This window comes from Buteo buteo, chromosome Z, assembly GCF_964188355.1.
Source record: "Buteo buteo chromosome Z, bButBut1.hap1.1, whole genome shotgun sequence".
Lineage (NCBI taxonomy): Eukaryota > Metazoa > Chordata > Aves > Accipitriformes > Accipitridae > Buteo > Buteo buteo.
Genome location: NC_134204.1, coordinates 36,253,085 through 36,269,374, shown reverse-complemented (window position 1 = coordinate 36,269,374; position 16,290 = coordinate 36,253,085). Strand labels below are relative to the sequence as shown.

Genomic DNA, 16,290 nt, shown 5'->3' with positions numbered 1-16,290 from the left:
GAGATTTTAGTAATTTAAGGTCTCTGACATTAGCTATAAGTTCACTGTGTAATAAATTCCAGTAAATTGGTTTGAAGTTTAGGAGGAGTGTCTTACTAGGATCACACTGTCCTAATTGTCTCTTTGGATCTGAGCCAGTATTTGTGTGACGCAGTGTTAGTCCCGTAAACATCTGGCCTGATCTGGTGTCATACTTGCTGCATGATTTTTCTTGTTTTTTCCATAGCAAGATAAGCGGAATTTTTATCTGTTTTGTGTAAAACTGTCAGTAACCTGTCATTATTATTTATATATGCTAGTTCTTTCAGGAGGGTCCTTTACAACCTATTTTCTTGTCAGCATGTCTTATTTAAACCTACTTTCTAAGGGAAATGTTGAACAGATTAATTTTTTTTTTTGGGTGAACCTCTATTTATCTATCTCTACATACCGTATATAAAGTTTTGACAGTATTGCTCTCTGGCATATTTGGGTGCTTATTTTTCTACACAGTATTGCCTGTGTTGACCTCAGCTGGATTATTTGATACGAACTATTAGTCTGATAAGGGGTCTCCAAACATAGTAGATTCTGAGTTTACTTGCAAAGATCTCATGTTAAAACATACATCTAAAAATACTGCTGAACCACTGACTTCTATTAATAAATCTGATAACAACCTTTTATAGTGCTGTGCATTTCCCTTAGTGTCCAGCAGAACAGTGTAAAGCAGATTTTTTTCTCCTACCTGCAAACGGACACTGACACTGTGTTTTTTCTTTCCCCTCTGTCAATCTGTGGTCACTTCTAAATATCTAAGACAGTTTTGCTGGCTGTCTTTAGGATTACAAATGTTTTGCAACGCTGTGTCAAATTCATGCTGGGGTAGCTTGATGTGCTTGAATAGGATTATTTCACAATCATTTTAGTGATCAGATAATCTGTATGTGCATATTCAGGTGGGTAAATAGTAACCCAGGTAGTTGTCATGTGTCTTGCTCCCACAATATGGCTGATTCATTATGGAAGATTTGCGTCTTGCTTACCGTGCATGTACATGTTCAGCTGCAGTTCTCAGCTGAACTTGAAGAACTTGGTGTCAGATAAAGCTGCTGATGTTTCTTTTTCCCTTCCGGCTGTAAAACCACCTGACTTGCAATAAATTGATTATTGGCTTAGTGAACCTGATTAATGGTTAGTCCAAAACTGAAACATTTGTGAATGCTCATGGTTTGTTTTGTTTTTTCTTTTTAAGAAAAGTGGCTAGAAATGTAGCCTGTCTTTTTGTGTTTTCCAGAGGGGTGGACTGTGATGTTGGCAATGGTGGGTGCTGTTAGCCAGTATGATGAGTTTAGTCTTGACTCCATTTCCTGTGACTCAAGCAAATGATCAACTTGGCCTTGTTTTGTTTCCTTTGTGCTTATTCAGTTGCTTTGTTGCATCTCTAGGGTAGTAATAATGTGTGAGGATACAGCAATCAGTATTTTCTTGTAGTGTTCAGATACTGCATTGATAATAAATATATAGATAAGTAAATTCCACGTTTTCAGTAAGACAGACTATCAGGAAAGTTCCTTTATCTCCTCACCCCTCCCTGCCCCTTCTAGTGATGGACATAAAGTAAATGTTTGGAAGGAAAACCTTTTGATCAGTTTCTTGTATTCCTTCACTAGATTCTCATGAAGCTGCACTGTAGGCACTGGGCTGCATTCTAACTAGAACAAAAACAGTCCTGTGCATGCCTCCAAAGTTGGAAATCACAAATGAGACTCACATGCCAAATGTAAAGCAAAGAAACCTTATCAGTCTCCTGACAGGTGGTGGTCCAACACTTAAAGTTTAAGGTCAGATGAGACTTACAAGAAGGAATTTTTGTTTATGTATAAAGTTTTTGGTGTGTTTGAGGGCTTTTTAATGCATTTCATTCGTAAGACAGCATTACAAATATTTCTACTGCTGTAAGCAGTAATAATTCCTAAAATAAAACTGTCTCCTGTAGCTAAATACGTATCTGTGAAGTTTAGAAAAGCTAAAATTAGAACTTGCTTTTCTAGAAAGTAAGAGGGCAAGCACCCCTCCTAACATGCTAGCAGCTCCCCCCCTCCCAGCTTCTGATCTGTGAGGAAGAGGAACAGAGCTTTTATATGCCTTCTGTCTGCCTCATGGTTAGATGACATAAATATACCTGGTAAGGTATAATGATTGATCAATTAAAATGATCTCTTAGTGAAATTCCAATAGTCTATGAAAAGCTGTCAGTTTGAACTTCCTTTGACAATGCTAAGGTAGAGATAAAAACTGTAAAGTCATTCTCAGCTCATTTTCATGCATATCATTTTAATAATTGTTGATTTTCAACAGGGGCAGCTGCCTCTTTTTTTTTTTTTCTCAGTTACCTCTTCCCTTCTTACTGTCTCTGTTTTTCTGAGAGCTCCAACTCCTTTTCTACAGCTGTTCATTTTGAAAAAAAAAAAGTTTTTGATGCCTTCTTTCTATTTTATTATGTATACAAGGGTATAATATCAGCTAACTACTGTTTATTCTTTTTGCTCTGCATCAGCATTTCTGCCACAACTGTAAGATGAGGGAGAAGAAAGAATTTAGTTAAAAAAAAAAACCACACAACCAAAACCAACAATAAACAAAACTCCCAAAAGCAACCAAACAGAAAATGCTATTAAAGAAAAGGAAAATGCCCTAGTGGTAAGATTGCTTGGTCATGCAAAGAAGAGCATAGGCAGATCCTTTGGTATTGTGACAACAATCCAGGATTCACTTAGATGGGTTTACAAATAACTGGCTAAATGCTACTCCTCGTAGTCAGGTAGTGTTGAGGAGGAAGGTGGAACCTCACTGAACTGAATTGCCTTGTAGTGTGGTGTTTCCATCCTCTGCTGTTACCAGTTCTGTGGGTGGATGCGTGTCTCCAAAATTCACGTGAAAGCTAGTACTCAGGAAGGGCTTGGGTAAGAACAACACTGTTTGCCTCTGTCTGCTGTAGAATGTGATTTTAAATACAGCATGCAGGAAAGTCCTGAGAGAGGAAAAGGGACAGTGTGTTACCCTAATAATTTTGACAAAATACTAGGCTGTGTAAAGTAATATCATTTCAGCTAAATGACCATTGTTGGGTGTGTGTCTGCTGTGTGTTTTCTGGTGGGTTTTTTTGATTCTTTTTGATTGTTTGCTTTTAAAAAACTGACTGTTGTTGAGTGGATCATAATATAGTAAGCTTTTAGAGTAATTTCTGCCTGTTTGCAAATTTGGCTAGTGCAGCACTGGAAAGTTTTGCTGCCAGTTGCGTTTCCTTAAATGAATGTTTAGCACACAGACTACAGCATGCGTTGGTGAAGTTCTGAAACAGTGAAGACACTACGCCTTCAAAGGAATAAAGTCTGTCTTGCATCAGCATGAAATTTTTTTCAATGCTTCCCATAAGCTGTTAACATTTCAATTGAATATGTAAACTACATGCTTTTATTTACCTAAAATTCATGCTTCTCATAAAAAGGGATGTGTGCATAATGAATGCATAAGTTGCTGTGGAGATAAACTATGACTAGTGGATTTACTGTATAGGTAAAAAAAAGTTAGCATTTGCTATATTGATCAGGTAGCTGTAGTTTGGAAGCTTTCTATATTAATGATAATAGCCTAGGATAGGAAGTGATACATGTAAGTTGGAAATAATTTCAGGCTTCTAGCTTTATGGCTTAAGATTTTTCTGTTGTGTGATTATAAGTGGTGTTAAAGTCTGGGTTTTAGATGAAATGGTAAAACAGTTTGCAAAAAGTTTTCTGTTTATAATAGAAAAAACTGTTGATCACATGGTCTTATCTTTCCCTGATTATTTTTAAACTAGCACATTAGGTTAAGAATCCTTTTTATTTATAAACTCGAAGTGATTGGCAAGTTAAAAATACTGTGATCCCTTTAATGTAAAGGATTTAACATGCTTTAATTTGTTAGCTGCCGGAAACATCTAAATGTGATAAAGGTTACTCAGTTTGATTCCACCTTTCTGAATTGTTCTCCAGATGGGAGGAATGCATAGCATGCATACAGAAAGAAGAAGAAAATCCAGCCTCATGGAGGCTTGCCTGATGCACCTTGCTTTTTCAGAGCCTGAGTCCTCTACCTAGCCAGCAAGATACTGCAGGACATGTGCCAGCACCAGCATAGTGGGGGGGTGAGGGGTGCGTGCAGTTTCTTACTCGGGTCAGTAGTCCTCAGAGAATGACACATGCCCTGCTCCCATGAGGGTTCCTTAGATTCAAACTCGATGCTGAAATTGTTCCTGAAAGTGGTACATCTCTGCATGTATTTATTTTAAAACAAAACCAAAGCAAACAGAAATCCCGCATTTGTGAGTTTTAGAGAGTAGTTGCTTGTAATAAGAAGAAAACCCAACATAACTAGGAAGCTACTGTCTTTGCTTTTACGAATATTTCCTAATGTTCACTGTATGTTAGTCTGTGGATTGTACTAGGAAGAGCCACGTAAGCCTTCAGCCTCCCTTCACTGAACTATCCTGAACATAAAATGTAGGCCTAACAGAGTATCTCAGTGGGATTTGGCAATAAGCTTTTTTTATATTAGCTTTTGTTTTGTGTCATAGGACTGTTGGTGCCACCTGCTGCTCTCTGGTAGGTAGCTAGGTAGTACTCCTACAAAGCATCTCGCTGTTTATCTGGTAGGATTTATACTTGTGTTGCCACTTGGTGCCTGTGCAAAGGATTGATGGCAGTGATAGCAAATAACATTGTCCCTTAGGAAATGATCCAAACTAGATTTTGGCACATCACTAAGCCGAAGAGTGAGGTGTTACTGCTGGCTCATATATGAGCGAACGATGAGAGGGATAAGATGAAAAAGATTTTTCTTCTCAAATGGCTAATTTAATGGTGAGGAATACTATGCTTTCAAAATACGAAGAAATTATTTGAAGAGATATTTCCAGATAGCAGAACTAAAAGCTGAGTTTTCTGTATGCTTGCTCACATATAATGGATGCACATGGATGTACGTTACTGTTAATGTTAAAGCAGTTCCTACTGGAAATTGCAAATCTTTGCAGTTGCTAGCAGCGCATATAAAAAGAAGGCCAAATGCAGTCCTGTAATAGATTTTTTTCAAGGCCAAAAATATTCATAAGGAGATGAGCAATCCTGGAAACATTTCACAGAGATAGGAGACCACCATCTATTTGGAGGAACATTAAATAGGTACTAAGAATCACAGTCCAGTGATGTTTCCTTAAACAGATGAGGTAGAGATGTTTATTATTTGTTACCCATGGGCAGAGACACTAGTTTGCTTCTTCTGCTTAAAGCTTACCGGAAGAATCTGACAGCATACAGAGGCAAGGTGTTAAATCACAAGAGGAATTGGCATACATTGGCGAAGGATAAAATAATGGAAGAAAATAAGAATTCTGAGGGTTTTTTATTGTTATTTTACAGGGCTGGGCAGAAGGAAAGTGTCTCTGTCATAGTAAAGGATGACTCTGTTTTCCCTTCACTGAGACTGAAGAGAGAGAGTAGTAGCAGACTAGTACTGGACTTCCTATGCTTGAATAGAAAATGACTGGCAGGGATCAAGAGCAAAGAACCTGTTCATTACCATTTTCCTCATTATTAAAGCATGACTGAATATTGCAGAATTAAGAATGGAAGTATCCTTGTTCTAGTGACACACTGCTAGTCTGAGGCTTAGTTCAAAATTAAAAACACAGCAAAAAGAAGGATGTCAGGGACAGAAAGTCTTTGTGTTGCAAGTAACATGAAGTGGATCATTTAAATTTAAGAAGTGATAGGTGATGTGGTGGTGGCAGTTTTTAAACGTTTTGGATCTTTGCTAAACAGTAAGACCAGCTAAAAGGACATCAAGTACACTTTGGCATGTAAAGCTATGCAAGATGTGAACATGAAGTCATGATTTAATGATATCTCTGTGAGCTGTAAACTGTGACCTTTGATACTGTCGTTTGAGTACGGCTTTTCATCTTGGCTGGGAGAAAGTCTTCCAGGGAGACAGTGAGTTCCAGCCCCCACAGGACTCTGTTGAAGGCTTGAGTTTATTTTGTGCTAATTATGCCTGGCAGTACACATCAGCACAGAGCTCAGTGCTGCATATGTGGAAGAAGCACAGTGTGCCTGCACAGTGGTCCCCTCAATAAGGGAGAGAGAGGGGAAGAGGGATCCCATCAGCTAAAAAGCATCAGAATCACCACTGTTCTTGCACATTACAAGGGATCAATACACTTGAAGTAGAGCAGCATTCAAAAATACCCTGAGCCTTCTAGCCAAGAAAATGGAGCTATTGAGTAGATTCTGGTGAGGATCAGCTGCTATTTACTGTTAAGAAGTCATGTCCTGGCTATTTAAGACACATGACAAGATAGTTACTCTTTTTGACATGGTTGAACATAAACAGTTAAATACTGAGTTTTCTAATTGAGCTATTCATTACTACAAAGGGAAAGATCTACTTCAGAAAGTATAGAAACATTCTGAATAGCGACAGTGAGTATCAGATTTTGACAGTATATTAGGACTATTTGACTTACCATCTTCCTGCAGAGGATGAGAACTGCCTGAGAATAATACATTTTAGTGCTGTTTTGTCATCATTAACTTGGCAGTAAATTCTCTAGCAGGTGCCTGCATATATGTTACTGAAGAGGAGTGCTACAGATAGTTTTTGATGCCCTACCTGTTGACACTGTGGTTGACATCCAAAATGGTTTTCATTTGAGTTTAAGCAAACAAATCCTTCTGAAAGATTCTTCTGATGAAGCTTCTGTAAGTGTTAAGGGTCACTTGTTTGCTGAAGTATTTATTTCCTGGGGGAGCGTTCTCTTAGATGTAACACATCTTGTTTTTTGTGATCCTTATCAAAATAGCATCCTCTCTGTATACCTCCCAATTTTTAGAAGACCTTATTTTCATTCCTTTTGTTTGCATCAGATGTGCATCTTAATGTGGGTATCTTGAAACTAAATTGTTATTGCTAGTTACGCATTTTTTTCTCTAAAGTTTTCCTTTGCTCCCACTAATAACATCAAATATTTTCAGTAACTGTAGCCCAGTGAGACTTTTGTTAGCGAGAACAGTAGCTATACAAAACCACGTCAGTGGTAATTAAATGTTGTTTATCAGATGAGGCTGATTATTTTGGCTGTGTTGTAAAAGAGCCAACAAATAGTTTTAGAAGTTGAAAACCTAAATTCTGTAATCCCTGTTCATGCAAAGTACTGTTTACACATTTAAGTCCAGCTAATATTAATAAAGTGATGTGGAACTTGGTCCTAAATATATCATTTAAAATGTGGAAAATACAGTTAGATTAAAGGTAAACTTTTCTGCAATTCCATTTCTAGCTCCTGAATCCTCTTTCAAGAGAAGAGTTGGTAGGTCATTGCACCAGGGCTGATTGTATTAAAAGCTGACCAAATGTCCTGTATATATACCAAGACAGCAGCATGTACCAAGTTAATACTTAACTTTAGATGTATAACTGCCTTTCAGGAATGCTCTTACACTGAGCCCTGGTGTGGACAGATAGGTATTATTGTCTAATTCATTACATGTTTAAACAACTTTCTTTTAAATACTAGAGCAATGACTTCTTTTGATTTGTTTTAGGCTAATAGTTATGCTCCCTTTTTAATTAATCTGTAGGGAAAAAAATTAAAGTGGCTTAAGCTGTAAACTGTTTTGACATTTTAAATTACTAATGCTCTTGCTTTGTGTACATCCTGAGGATTATCATCCCAATAGTGAATATTCCAATACATCTCAGGGTTTTCAAATCAGTTTTCTTATTCTTTGTTTCTATCGTAGCTCCAAGTAGTTGATTAGAAGAACCTACTTAAAGCTGCTAATAACTTCCTTATGGGCAATATATCCCCACTGTATGAGAACTGTTTCATGAGTAGCTGAGCACTAAGCCCAACGTACATAAGTTATTACTGGAATTCAAAACATTTATTCTTTTTTCATAAAAGTTTGAAATAGTAGTGAGAAAACTTTAAAAAATGCTGTGTGTTCGGAAAAGGTATCCTTAAAGTACCTAGATGGTAGCACAGTGGTGTTTTATTCTCCTTGTAAGGTGGCATTGTTATCTTTGTGTAACACCCAATGTAGCACATTTTTCTTTTCCTTTTTTCATTTAGAAGTGAACTGTATTCACTGGGTGTAAATTCCATAGTAATTTCACTGAAGTAGTGTTAATTTAGTCTACTCCAGGATAAATTAAAGCATATGCTCATCTGAGGTGATAAAATGTGTTAATTTTCTGTCAATTCTAGGAAACTGTTTGTGGAGGTAGGGAAAAAACGAGATTGCCAAAATAAGACTGAGTCAGAAGGAGAACATGAGTCAGAAAGAGAATGTGAGTCAGCATTGCTTACTGAACTGTTCGTCAGTCTACTAACTTGCTGTAGAAATTGGTTTGTAATGTTTTGGGAGGAGAGGAAAAAATGTGCTTTTTCTGAGCCTCTGCATAGAAATATTCCTTGTCTGCCAGTGAAGATAGCCAAGTTGCTTCTGAGTCAGTATGTTCCTTTCTTTTGACTGTTCTGGTATCAAGTTATGAATCTGAATTGGAGTGATTCCTTTTAGTTATGTTCCTCTGCTGCAGGGTGTAGGAAAACAGTAGAAAATATATGTGAAGAGTAATTAAACAGGAGCAAGACTCTTTGGTAGAGAATATGATTCACTTACCAGAAACAAGGCTCTGAGAAAACTGGCTTCCCAAGTTTTATATTTGAAGTGGCAGAATAATTTAATGAGCTTGCTTGATGTAAGGAACATTAAATGTAATTGATGTAGGGAATCCTGTTTGCATTGCCTGCAGGTTTTGGTCACACATAAAGGCAGCAGCATGGGAACTAGTCTGTAACACAGGAAAAGAACATGACAGCAATGTGCTGGAGAGAATCTGCTGCTTACCCATTTAATAGGAACAGATAGTTTTGGCAGGACTCCAGGGCTGTGTTGTTTTAAGGAACCTTGTTAAGGGAATATTTTACAAATATTGATATGTACCCTGGTAATGCTAGAGTTGGTGGTATGGTGGCGTTTGGGAGCCTAATGGCTAACGGTCCTGTCTGATAAAAAGCGAGCATGTCCATGGCTATGGTATACAAAATAAAGATTAGGTTTCCCTTCCAAAGGAAGTTCCAGCAGTTGCTGACTGCAGGATAGGAAGTGTGCAGATTTACAGCCTACAGATAACGAAAATGTGTTTCTTTTCACTAAGATGAGGCCTAGTGAAGCAGTGGAAATAGGACATTGCCCTTACATCTTGATCCTTGCATTCAGAAACATGGTACAGCGGTGGGGTACTGTAACACTTTAATCAATTTATTTGCTTACTTTTCACATGAAGTGGTAAGAAACTTTCTTACTCTTTCTAGGCTGAACCCAGATATTTTACAGCTAAGTGAATAAAGTTGTGATCAGTTGTTAAATCACCTGCTGTTATGAATGATCCACCTTTCCTCGGATTCTTTTACGTACTACGTGATTATACATCTCTCACTTGCGGTTCTCTTCCCTCTGTTACTTCAGATGACCGTTCATAGTTCCTCCATCCTCAGTGTAGCAGGTCATCTCCTCTTGTTGGGTGCTTCCATTCCAATAGCTCACAGAGTTCTTGGCCCACCTAGAAGTTAGCAAACATTTTGTGAGGGGAAGGGACCAGAAGGTCCGTCTGTCCTCTGCAATTTGGAACAACCCCCTCCTTAATATGGCCACTGGGATTTGTATCGGACGAGACCTGGAACAGGGCACTGCTTCAGTGCTGGTCACAGAATGGTTGTGGTGTGCAAGTATGAGAGAGTAAAAACTCATTGTTGCCATCTGGTAGATATCAGCTTTGATTACTGGATTTTTTTTTTAAGACAATTCCTGCAAATTTGGTATTTAAAGAAGAAACTCTCCCCCTTTTTTTCCCCCTTCTTGAGAAATTATTTGAAAGCAACTAGCCATTTTTCCTAGCAGGAAAGGCAGAGCAAATGGAATGTGTAATCTAACCAGGCATGGCCAAGTGACTCTTAAGTTTCCTAAAAAGCAAACGTGAAATGAGGATGTAGAAGCATGGGAACACACAGTGGTGGTGATGACATGTTACTGAGGGACTAACTCAGATCCTTGCTTAAGTACCAGAAAAAAAACCAGCCTCTAAATCTAGCTAAAAATTATTTCTTTGGAAATGATTTGTTAACAGATGGAATTAGCTAATAAAACAGTGTTTTACAAAACTTTCAGTCATTATAAATGAGCGGTTTTTTATTATTATTTTATTTCTTAACACTGTTCTTTGGAGGGCACACTACTTAAGACATTTGAAGAGGACATAAATGTGTACATTTCTCTACTGCTTGTATAAATACTTTAATTAGGACAGATTCGTTTACATATTCAGAGTCTGAATGTACCCAAATACAGTTGCTTTCTTCATATTTGTTTTGCTAAACATTTTAATTCTGCTTTACTTAGTAGGAAGTGTAGGATCTTAAGCATACTTGTTCTAGTGATTGTTGTTAATGGGAAACCTTTAACCAGTTGAGCAGATTAGTGCACTAAGTCCATTCCTTTGCCAAATAGGTGGGATGCTTTGTAATCTAGAGTCTGTGGTTCTCTTGATCCAGGCTCTGGAAAAAAAAACTTACTTTGGGAGTATGGAGAGGTGTTACAGGCTGCGGCTTTGGCAGGTATCCAGACTAAATGCTCAGCCAGGTAACTTTATTTTCTGGATTTAGAAGCTAGAATGTCTAAAATACAAAATGAGTTTGTGGTTGGTCTTGATAGGTTGAGGGGTTTTCTCCTAAACTGAAGTACAGAAGGTATGAATTCACTATGTGAGGAGATAGATATTCTGCGTGTCTCCTACATGGCTTTCTTGGTCAAGGAATGGTAGAAGGTGTCTGGGTGTTAGAACTGTAAGGCAGTTTGCTATTTTGGCCTGTATATCCATGCAAGATGTGAACATGAAGTGATGATTTGCATTTACAATTTAATGTCTGATGTTCTAATTTTTCAAAGATTGTTTAAGTTAGATCTGAGAAGTGCAAAGTCCCCTGTTAATTTCGGTGCAAGTAGCATCATAAAGATAAAAAGCTGTGTCCACTGAAACATGAAAAAGAAAGTTCTTAATCCTTTGTGACCTACAGCAAATTGCTGCTTTCTGATGAAAAATCATATGCTTGATATACCGCTTTCCTTTTCCTCTCATCAAAGAGGAGCCAAAGGGAAAGAATTAATTGGGGTGTTTGGGACAGAGGAGAAAGTAAAAAATCAAAAAGATTAAGCAAACTGTGTTAAAAGAGGAAACCAAAAATTGTGTGTGATCCTGTTGAATTCATAGTGAAAATGGTGTCTCATTTTGTAACTATCTTGGAACATTTCCCTTCTCTTGAACATTTTCACTCTTACAATTTTTCACTGAGAGGTGTGTTTCAGAAACTTTTGATGTGGTATGTGTAGTGGCGGAAATTTGAAAAATAAACCTATGGATTTACTCAGATACACTTCTGTCTTGCAGAGATGAATCACACATTCTTATATACCAAAAGGTTTAGGACTTTGAAAATGAAAAAAAACCCAACAAGCCAAACCCCAGGTTTTTTTACAGTTCAATTTTAACACTTCAGTTAAAGTAGTCTCAAAGGTAAGGTTTATAATAAAACCACTGCATTTATATTTAAATATACAACGTAAAGCTTTCTGAATAAAATAAAAGGGCCCTAATATATGCCTATAATTAGTGGAACTGCCTTGTAAAAAATGAACGTCTAGATAACAGGTTAACTAAGATTAGCCAGTGTAGTCTGAATTATAAATTGTACCTTTATGTTCTATATTTTCCAGTGCAGCCTCGGGTATGAAGAGTGGTATATAAACAACAACAAAATGCTGACTCTTTTTTGTCTCCCTGCAGCAAGAGAAAAGATACTGCTATTGTTTGTCTGAAGGATTTTTACTTGTTATTGGGGCTTGTATTTATACATAGACCTAAGTAAACTTGCTGTAGGGTATAACTTCCATGAAATATGTTTAAGAATATTGGAAGGCAACTCAGATTATCTAGCCTAAGGGTATTTAAGTGAGAGAACATAAACTGATAGTGGCAATGGGACAGTATGTCATTGGTGACATAGGCCAGCAATGAAGAGAGCACAAATGTAGTAGGTTTGCTCTCCAGTAGTTGTGCACTACGAATCATTACAGGCTAATAAAGACTTTTGTAGCCGTACCTATACCCTATACAGTAGGGCAGACGTTGCAGTGCTCATTCCCCAGGCTCTCACCTAGGACTGGATGTTGGGGTGAAGCCTGGGGGGGTGATGGGCTGGCAGGAACCCTAGGCACATGGGAAAAGAGACGGCCGCTTTGCTGGTAAGGCTTGGAGGGGGGAGAAAAGTTGACTGGATCACCACAGTGTCCCCTCTCTGCTGGTGTGACAGTGGTGCTTTTGTTGGACAGCGGGAGGTCGGGGCTGTAGGTTGTTTGCACTGAGAACGTGACCTTTCCTGCAGAGCCTGCCCAGCCAGAGAATGCGAGAGCTTAGCCAGTGGCTCATGGTGACAGTTGAAGCAGAGCTGCAAACGCTTCACTTTCAAGGGCTGTAGGTTAAATTACATAAATCTTAAAATTGTATAAAGAGTAGTCAAGTTGAATCCCAGTATGGGAGAAAATGTATTTAAATTGTATTTAAATTTGTTGGTAACAATCTGATGGTAAAACTGACAGATTTCAACTGTTGGGCAATTCACTGCTTCATTATGAAGGGCAGGATTTGCCGCTTGGAATGTTCAATAATAAATATCTAGTAGTTGCCAAGAACTGTGTTAGAGACTTTAGTTTTCTACAGAAGGTGAATTTTTCAAGTACTGGCACTGAAAAATGACAGAAAATAAAGCTGAAAAAGTGTTTTGGGATGTCATCTAGCCTTATCCCAATTTTCTGCTCCAGAAGGGATAAAAAAACAGAGCCAATGTTCTCAAAGCTTTTAGGTGATGGAGAGAGGAGGAGGGTAGGGGAAGTTGATGATTCTGTGTAAAAACCTGTCTAGTCGTATTTACATATGCCCCTTTTTCTTGGTTTGTTTTTTTGTGTGTGAGTGTGTTACTGTCAGATTTAGAGCAGCTGCACTCTTCTGTCGTTTCTCTTCTTAAATTCCTCCTTCAGGGTTCTTCTCTTTGGTCAGCACTTAAATATTCATCTCATTGACACGATCTGTTGCTTACCACTGCTTAACCTTCCTTGGATAAAGCCCATTATAGAGCCTAAACCTGTTGTTTTAAAGCTGTGGACAGATTATCTTTTCCAGATCCAGCTGTGTACACTGAAGGCTGAGTAGCTTCTAGCTATTTGTCACAACTGTGAATGTCCAGTCGGTCACCAGTTCCACCCATGGAGCAATTCGTGAGTGCTCCCGAGTCTTCCAGACAGCACTGGCTGAGACAGCAGTTCTGTTAAATGGCTTCCTCTTAAGCAAGTGCAAGGGATTTAACTTGAAGTGAGTTAGGAACAACAAAAACTTTTGGCATAGCTGCAGGCTTCTGACAGGACTATTTTTGGCATAGCTGTTTACAGAGTGAGAGTGTGTTTACTGCTTTCTTGGATGAAAATATTATTTTGTCATCACTCTCGAGACTTAGATATGAATACAGAGTCTGAAACTGCATTTGTACTGATATGGGGAATTAAAAGCTTGGACACAGTGATAAGTTCAGAGTATTTGTGTTACATATGTAGCAGTGAAAGTGACTCCGTTGAACATTGACTGGTAAAAAAAGGAGGACAAAGCTATAAACATCACTTAATGAGCAAAGAGGGCACACCCATGTAGCATGGATAAAGTGTTACGCATGTGACTTGTTATTGTAAAGCTAGATTTTTAAAACGAGTAATAAAATTGCTATAAAAGACCTTCAGTGTTATCTAGGGGAAAAAAAATCTTTTCATTTTGTTTTTATATTTACAGTTTGACTAACCAAGAATCTTTTTTTAGGGCATCCAAGATGGATCTCAAGTGTGCTCTGGAAGAATGTTCAATGGCACTGAACTTATTTCTGAACAATAAGTTCTCTGAAGCCCTGGAACTACTTCGTCCATGGTGAGGTCCTGTTATTTGCTGAAGTTACTGTAAACAGATAGTGTAAAGTATGCTGTCTGGTAGTTGAGGATTAATTTAAGGCCTCTGAAGACAGTAGTTTTTACTTATTCCCTTTTGTCCAAAAGCATTTCTTAGTGTCTTCGGGTTTTAGCAGTGCGCTTGTTTCTCCTTCAGACCATTGCAAAACCTGCTAACGAAGCACTGAACTGTTCTGTTGGAGTTTATCATTCAAGCTGTCTTTCCTCATGCAGAGGGGAAAAGCAGGGGAGCAAGACCTTATCCAATGTATCTTTGATCAGAGAATTTGTGCAGTGGAACTGCTTTTGACAGGACAACAAAGCTGGAACAAAACTCCAGAATACTCTTTTTGTTGCTTTTTATATTATGTTTGAGTCACAGTAGCGTTTACCCTTAAAAGCCCACCTTTTGATGTTCTGACTAATTCTGCCTGTGGTTCCCCTGTTGCCTTTGCTCCACTGAGAAAAAAAGCATGGCAGTGCAGAGGGAGGGAACTAAAGAATACTGACAGGTTCGTAGGATAAACCTAGCTTACCTGTGACTGCCTGGGGAGGCAATCTGAGTGGCTGTTCTTTAGGACTGGGATCTGAATCCCGTTCACTCTTCTTCTCCTGTCTGTGTCTCAAAGATGTGTATGAAGTTGAGGGATGTGTCAGTGAGAGGTAGTAGAGCGAGGTAAAGCTATTGCTCTGCAGTTTGGTGATAGTAAGACTGAGAATGATAGGTTGGTGTTGTTAGGTCAGCAGTATGGACAAGTGGAAGAACATGGTTAAATGAAACCTTGGGAGGATGACACAGCTATCAAGTGTTTGCTTGTAGTCGTATGGAGAGCTCAAGTGTAGAGGAGGTAGGCAGGAATAATACCTTTTCAGATGAGCTATACGTACACCCAAGCTCACTTCTCTGAGCATTGCGGAGTGTTATTTGTGATAGAGCAACACTTTGAGAAGGCCCACCTGCATTTGTGCATGCTAAAATTATTTTTGGGTAGTATGCAAGATACCAAATTCTACATGCAAGGATTGTGCATGCGTGTATACTAAATACACACACACATATTACCCAAATGTTTTTTGTACATTTCATACATATGTATTTCATTTTGCATTACGAAACAAAAAAACCTTGTTTCATACAATAGTGTTTTTATTTACAGTAAAGTATTTCTTTTAGTTGACTTTTTCTATGAAGAAGAAAAATACTGTAAATTCCATGATTTTGATGCTTCAAGTCCCTGGCAGCTAATAGACTTTGAGCTTATTATATGGCGTATTCAGCTAATCTGCAAAGGAGGACCTAGCCTAGCATGGAAACAAAAAGCCACCTTTAAAAATGAAAAAGCCAATTGCTTTACTGAAAAGTAGACTTTTAAAGAAAGTTAAACTTAAATCCTTAAATCATGTAAAAAGTTTAGGGAAAGTGTTGATATATTTAAGAAATAAACACTTAGCCCAAGGGTCTGTCTTCCTTGACTCTGCTGAAGTTTCCTGTCTTCAGAATTATATTTGGTGGGTAGCTCCGTGGGGAAGAGAAAAACTCAAGGAGAGTGGAGAGGATCCAACAGAGAGCAAGCAGCATGGGTAGAAGACTAGAACATGTGACTCAGTAAGATTGTGAGAGCTGGGTTTGGTTTAGTTTGGCAAAAAGGAGACTTGGGCATTAATCTAAAATCTAACAGCAGTCTGGAGCTACTGAGGGGAAGCTGCAAAGACAGAGACATCTTTCTCCATAGTGGCAGATGGTAAAACAGGAGGCAGTCACCCCAAGTTGAGGCTTAGGAGGTTCAAACCGGACATTAGGAAAAAGTACATGGATAGTACAGTACCAGAGAGGCCTCCAGAGGGCTATGCAGTCTTCATTTTCTTGAACCACTTGAAACTTGGTTAGACCAAACCTGAGTTCCCCTGACACAGTGTTGGCAATAGTGCTGTTGCAACTGTTAGGTTTGAGTATATGACCTCCCGTAGCCACTTTCCAACAACATTTTTTTTTTTGATTGTGTAATTATCTTGTGGAAGCCAGGCTGATTCAGTGTAGCCATTTATGCAGGACTGAGCATGTGTGTACTGACTTTTCTGTGATGCAAATGCAGATTTTTGTGTCTTTGGATCAAGTAGTAATGTTAGAAGGATGTCCTTACTTCTTATGCTAAGTGAAAGCAGATGG

The 16,290-nt window shown here is 38.4% G+C and overlaps 1 protein-coding gene across 5 annotated transcripts in view; it reads left to right on the top strand.

Moving 5' to 3' along the window:
• The window catches only part of TTC39B (tetratricopeptide repeat domain 39B), an 86,480-nt gene that overhangs the window by 41,620 nt on the left and 28,570 nt on the right, over window positions 1-16,290 (top strand). For all 5 annotated transcript variants that reach the window (XM_075021303.1, XM_075021300.1, XM_075021299.1 and 2 more), the window contains exon 3: window positions 14,002-14,106. In XM_075021303.1, coding sequence (XP_074877404.1) covers window positions 14,012-14,106 — 95 coding nt within the window. In that variant the 5' untranslated portion in view covers window positions 14,002-14,011. The remainder of the gene's footprint in view (window positions 1-14,001; window positions 14,107-16,290) is intronic.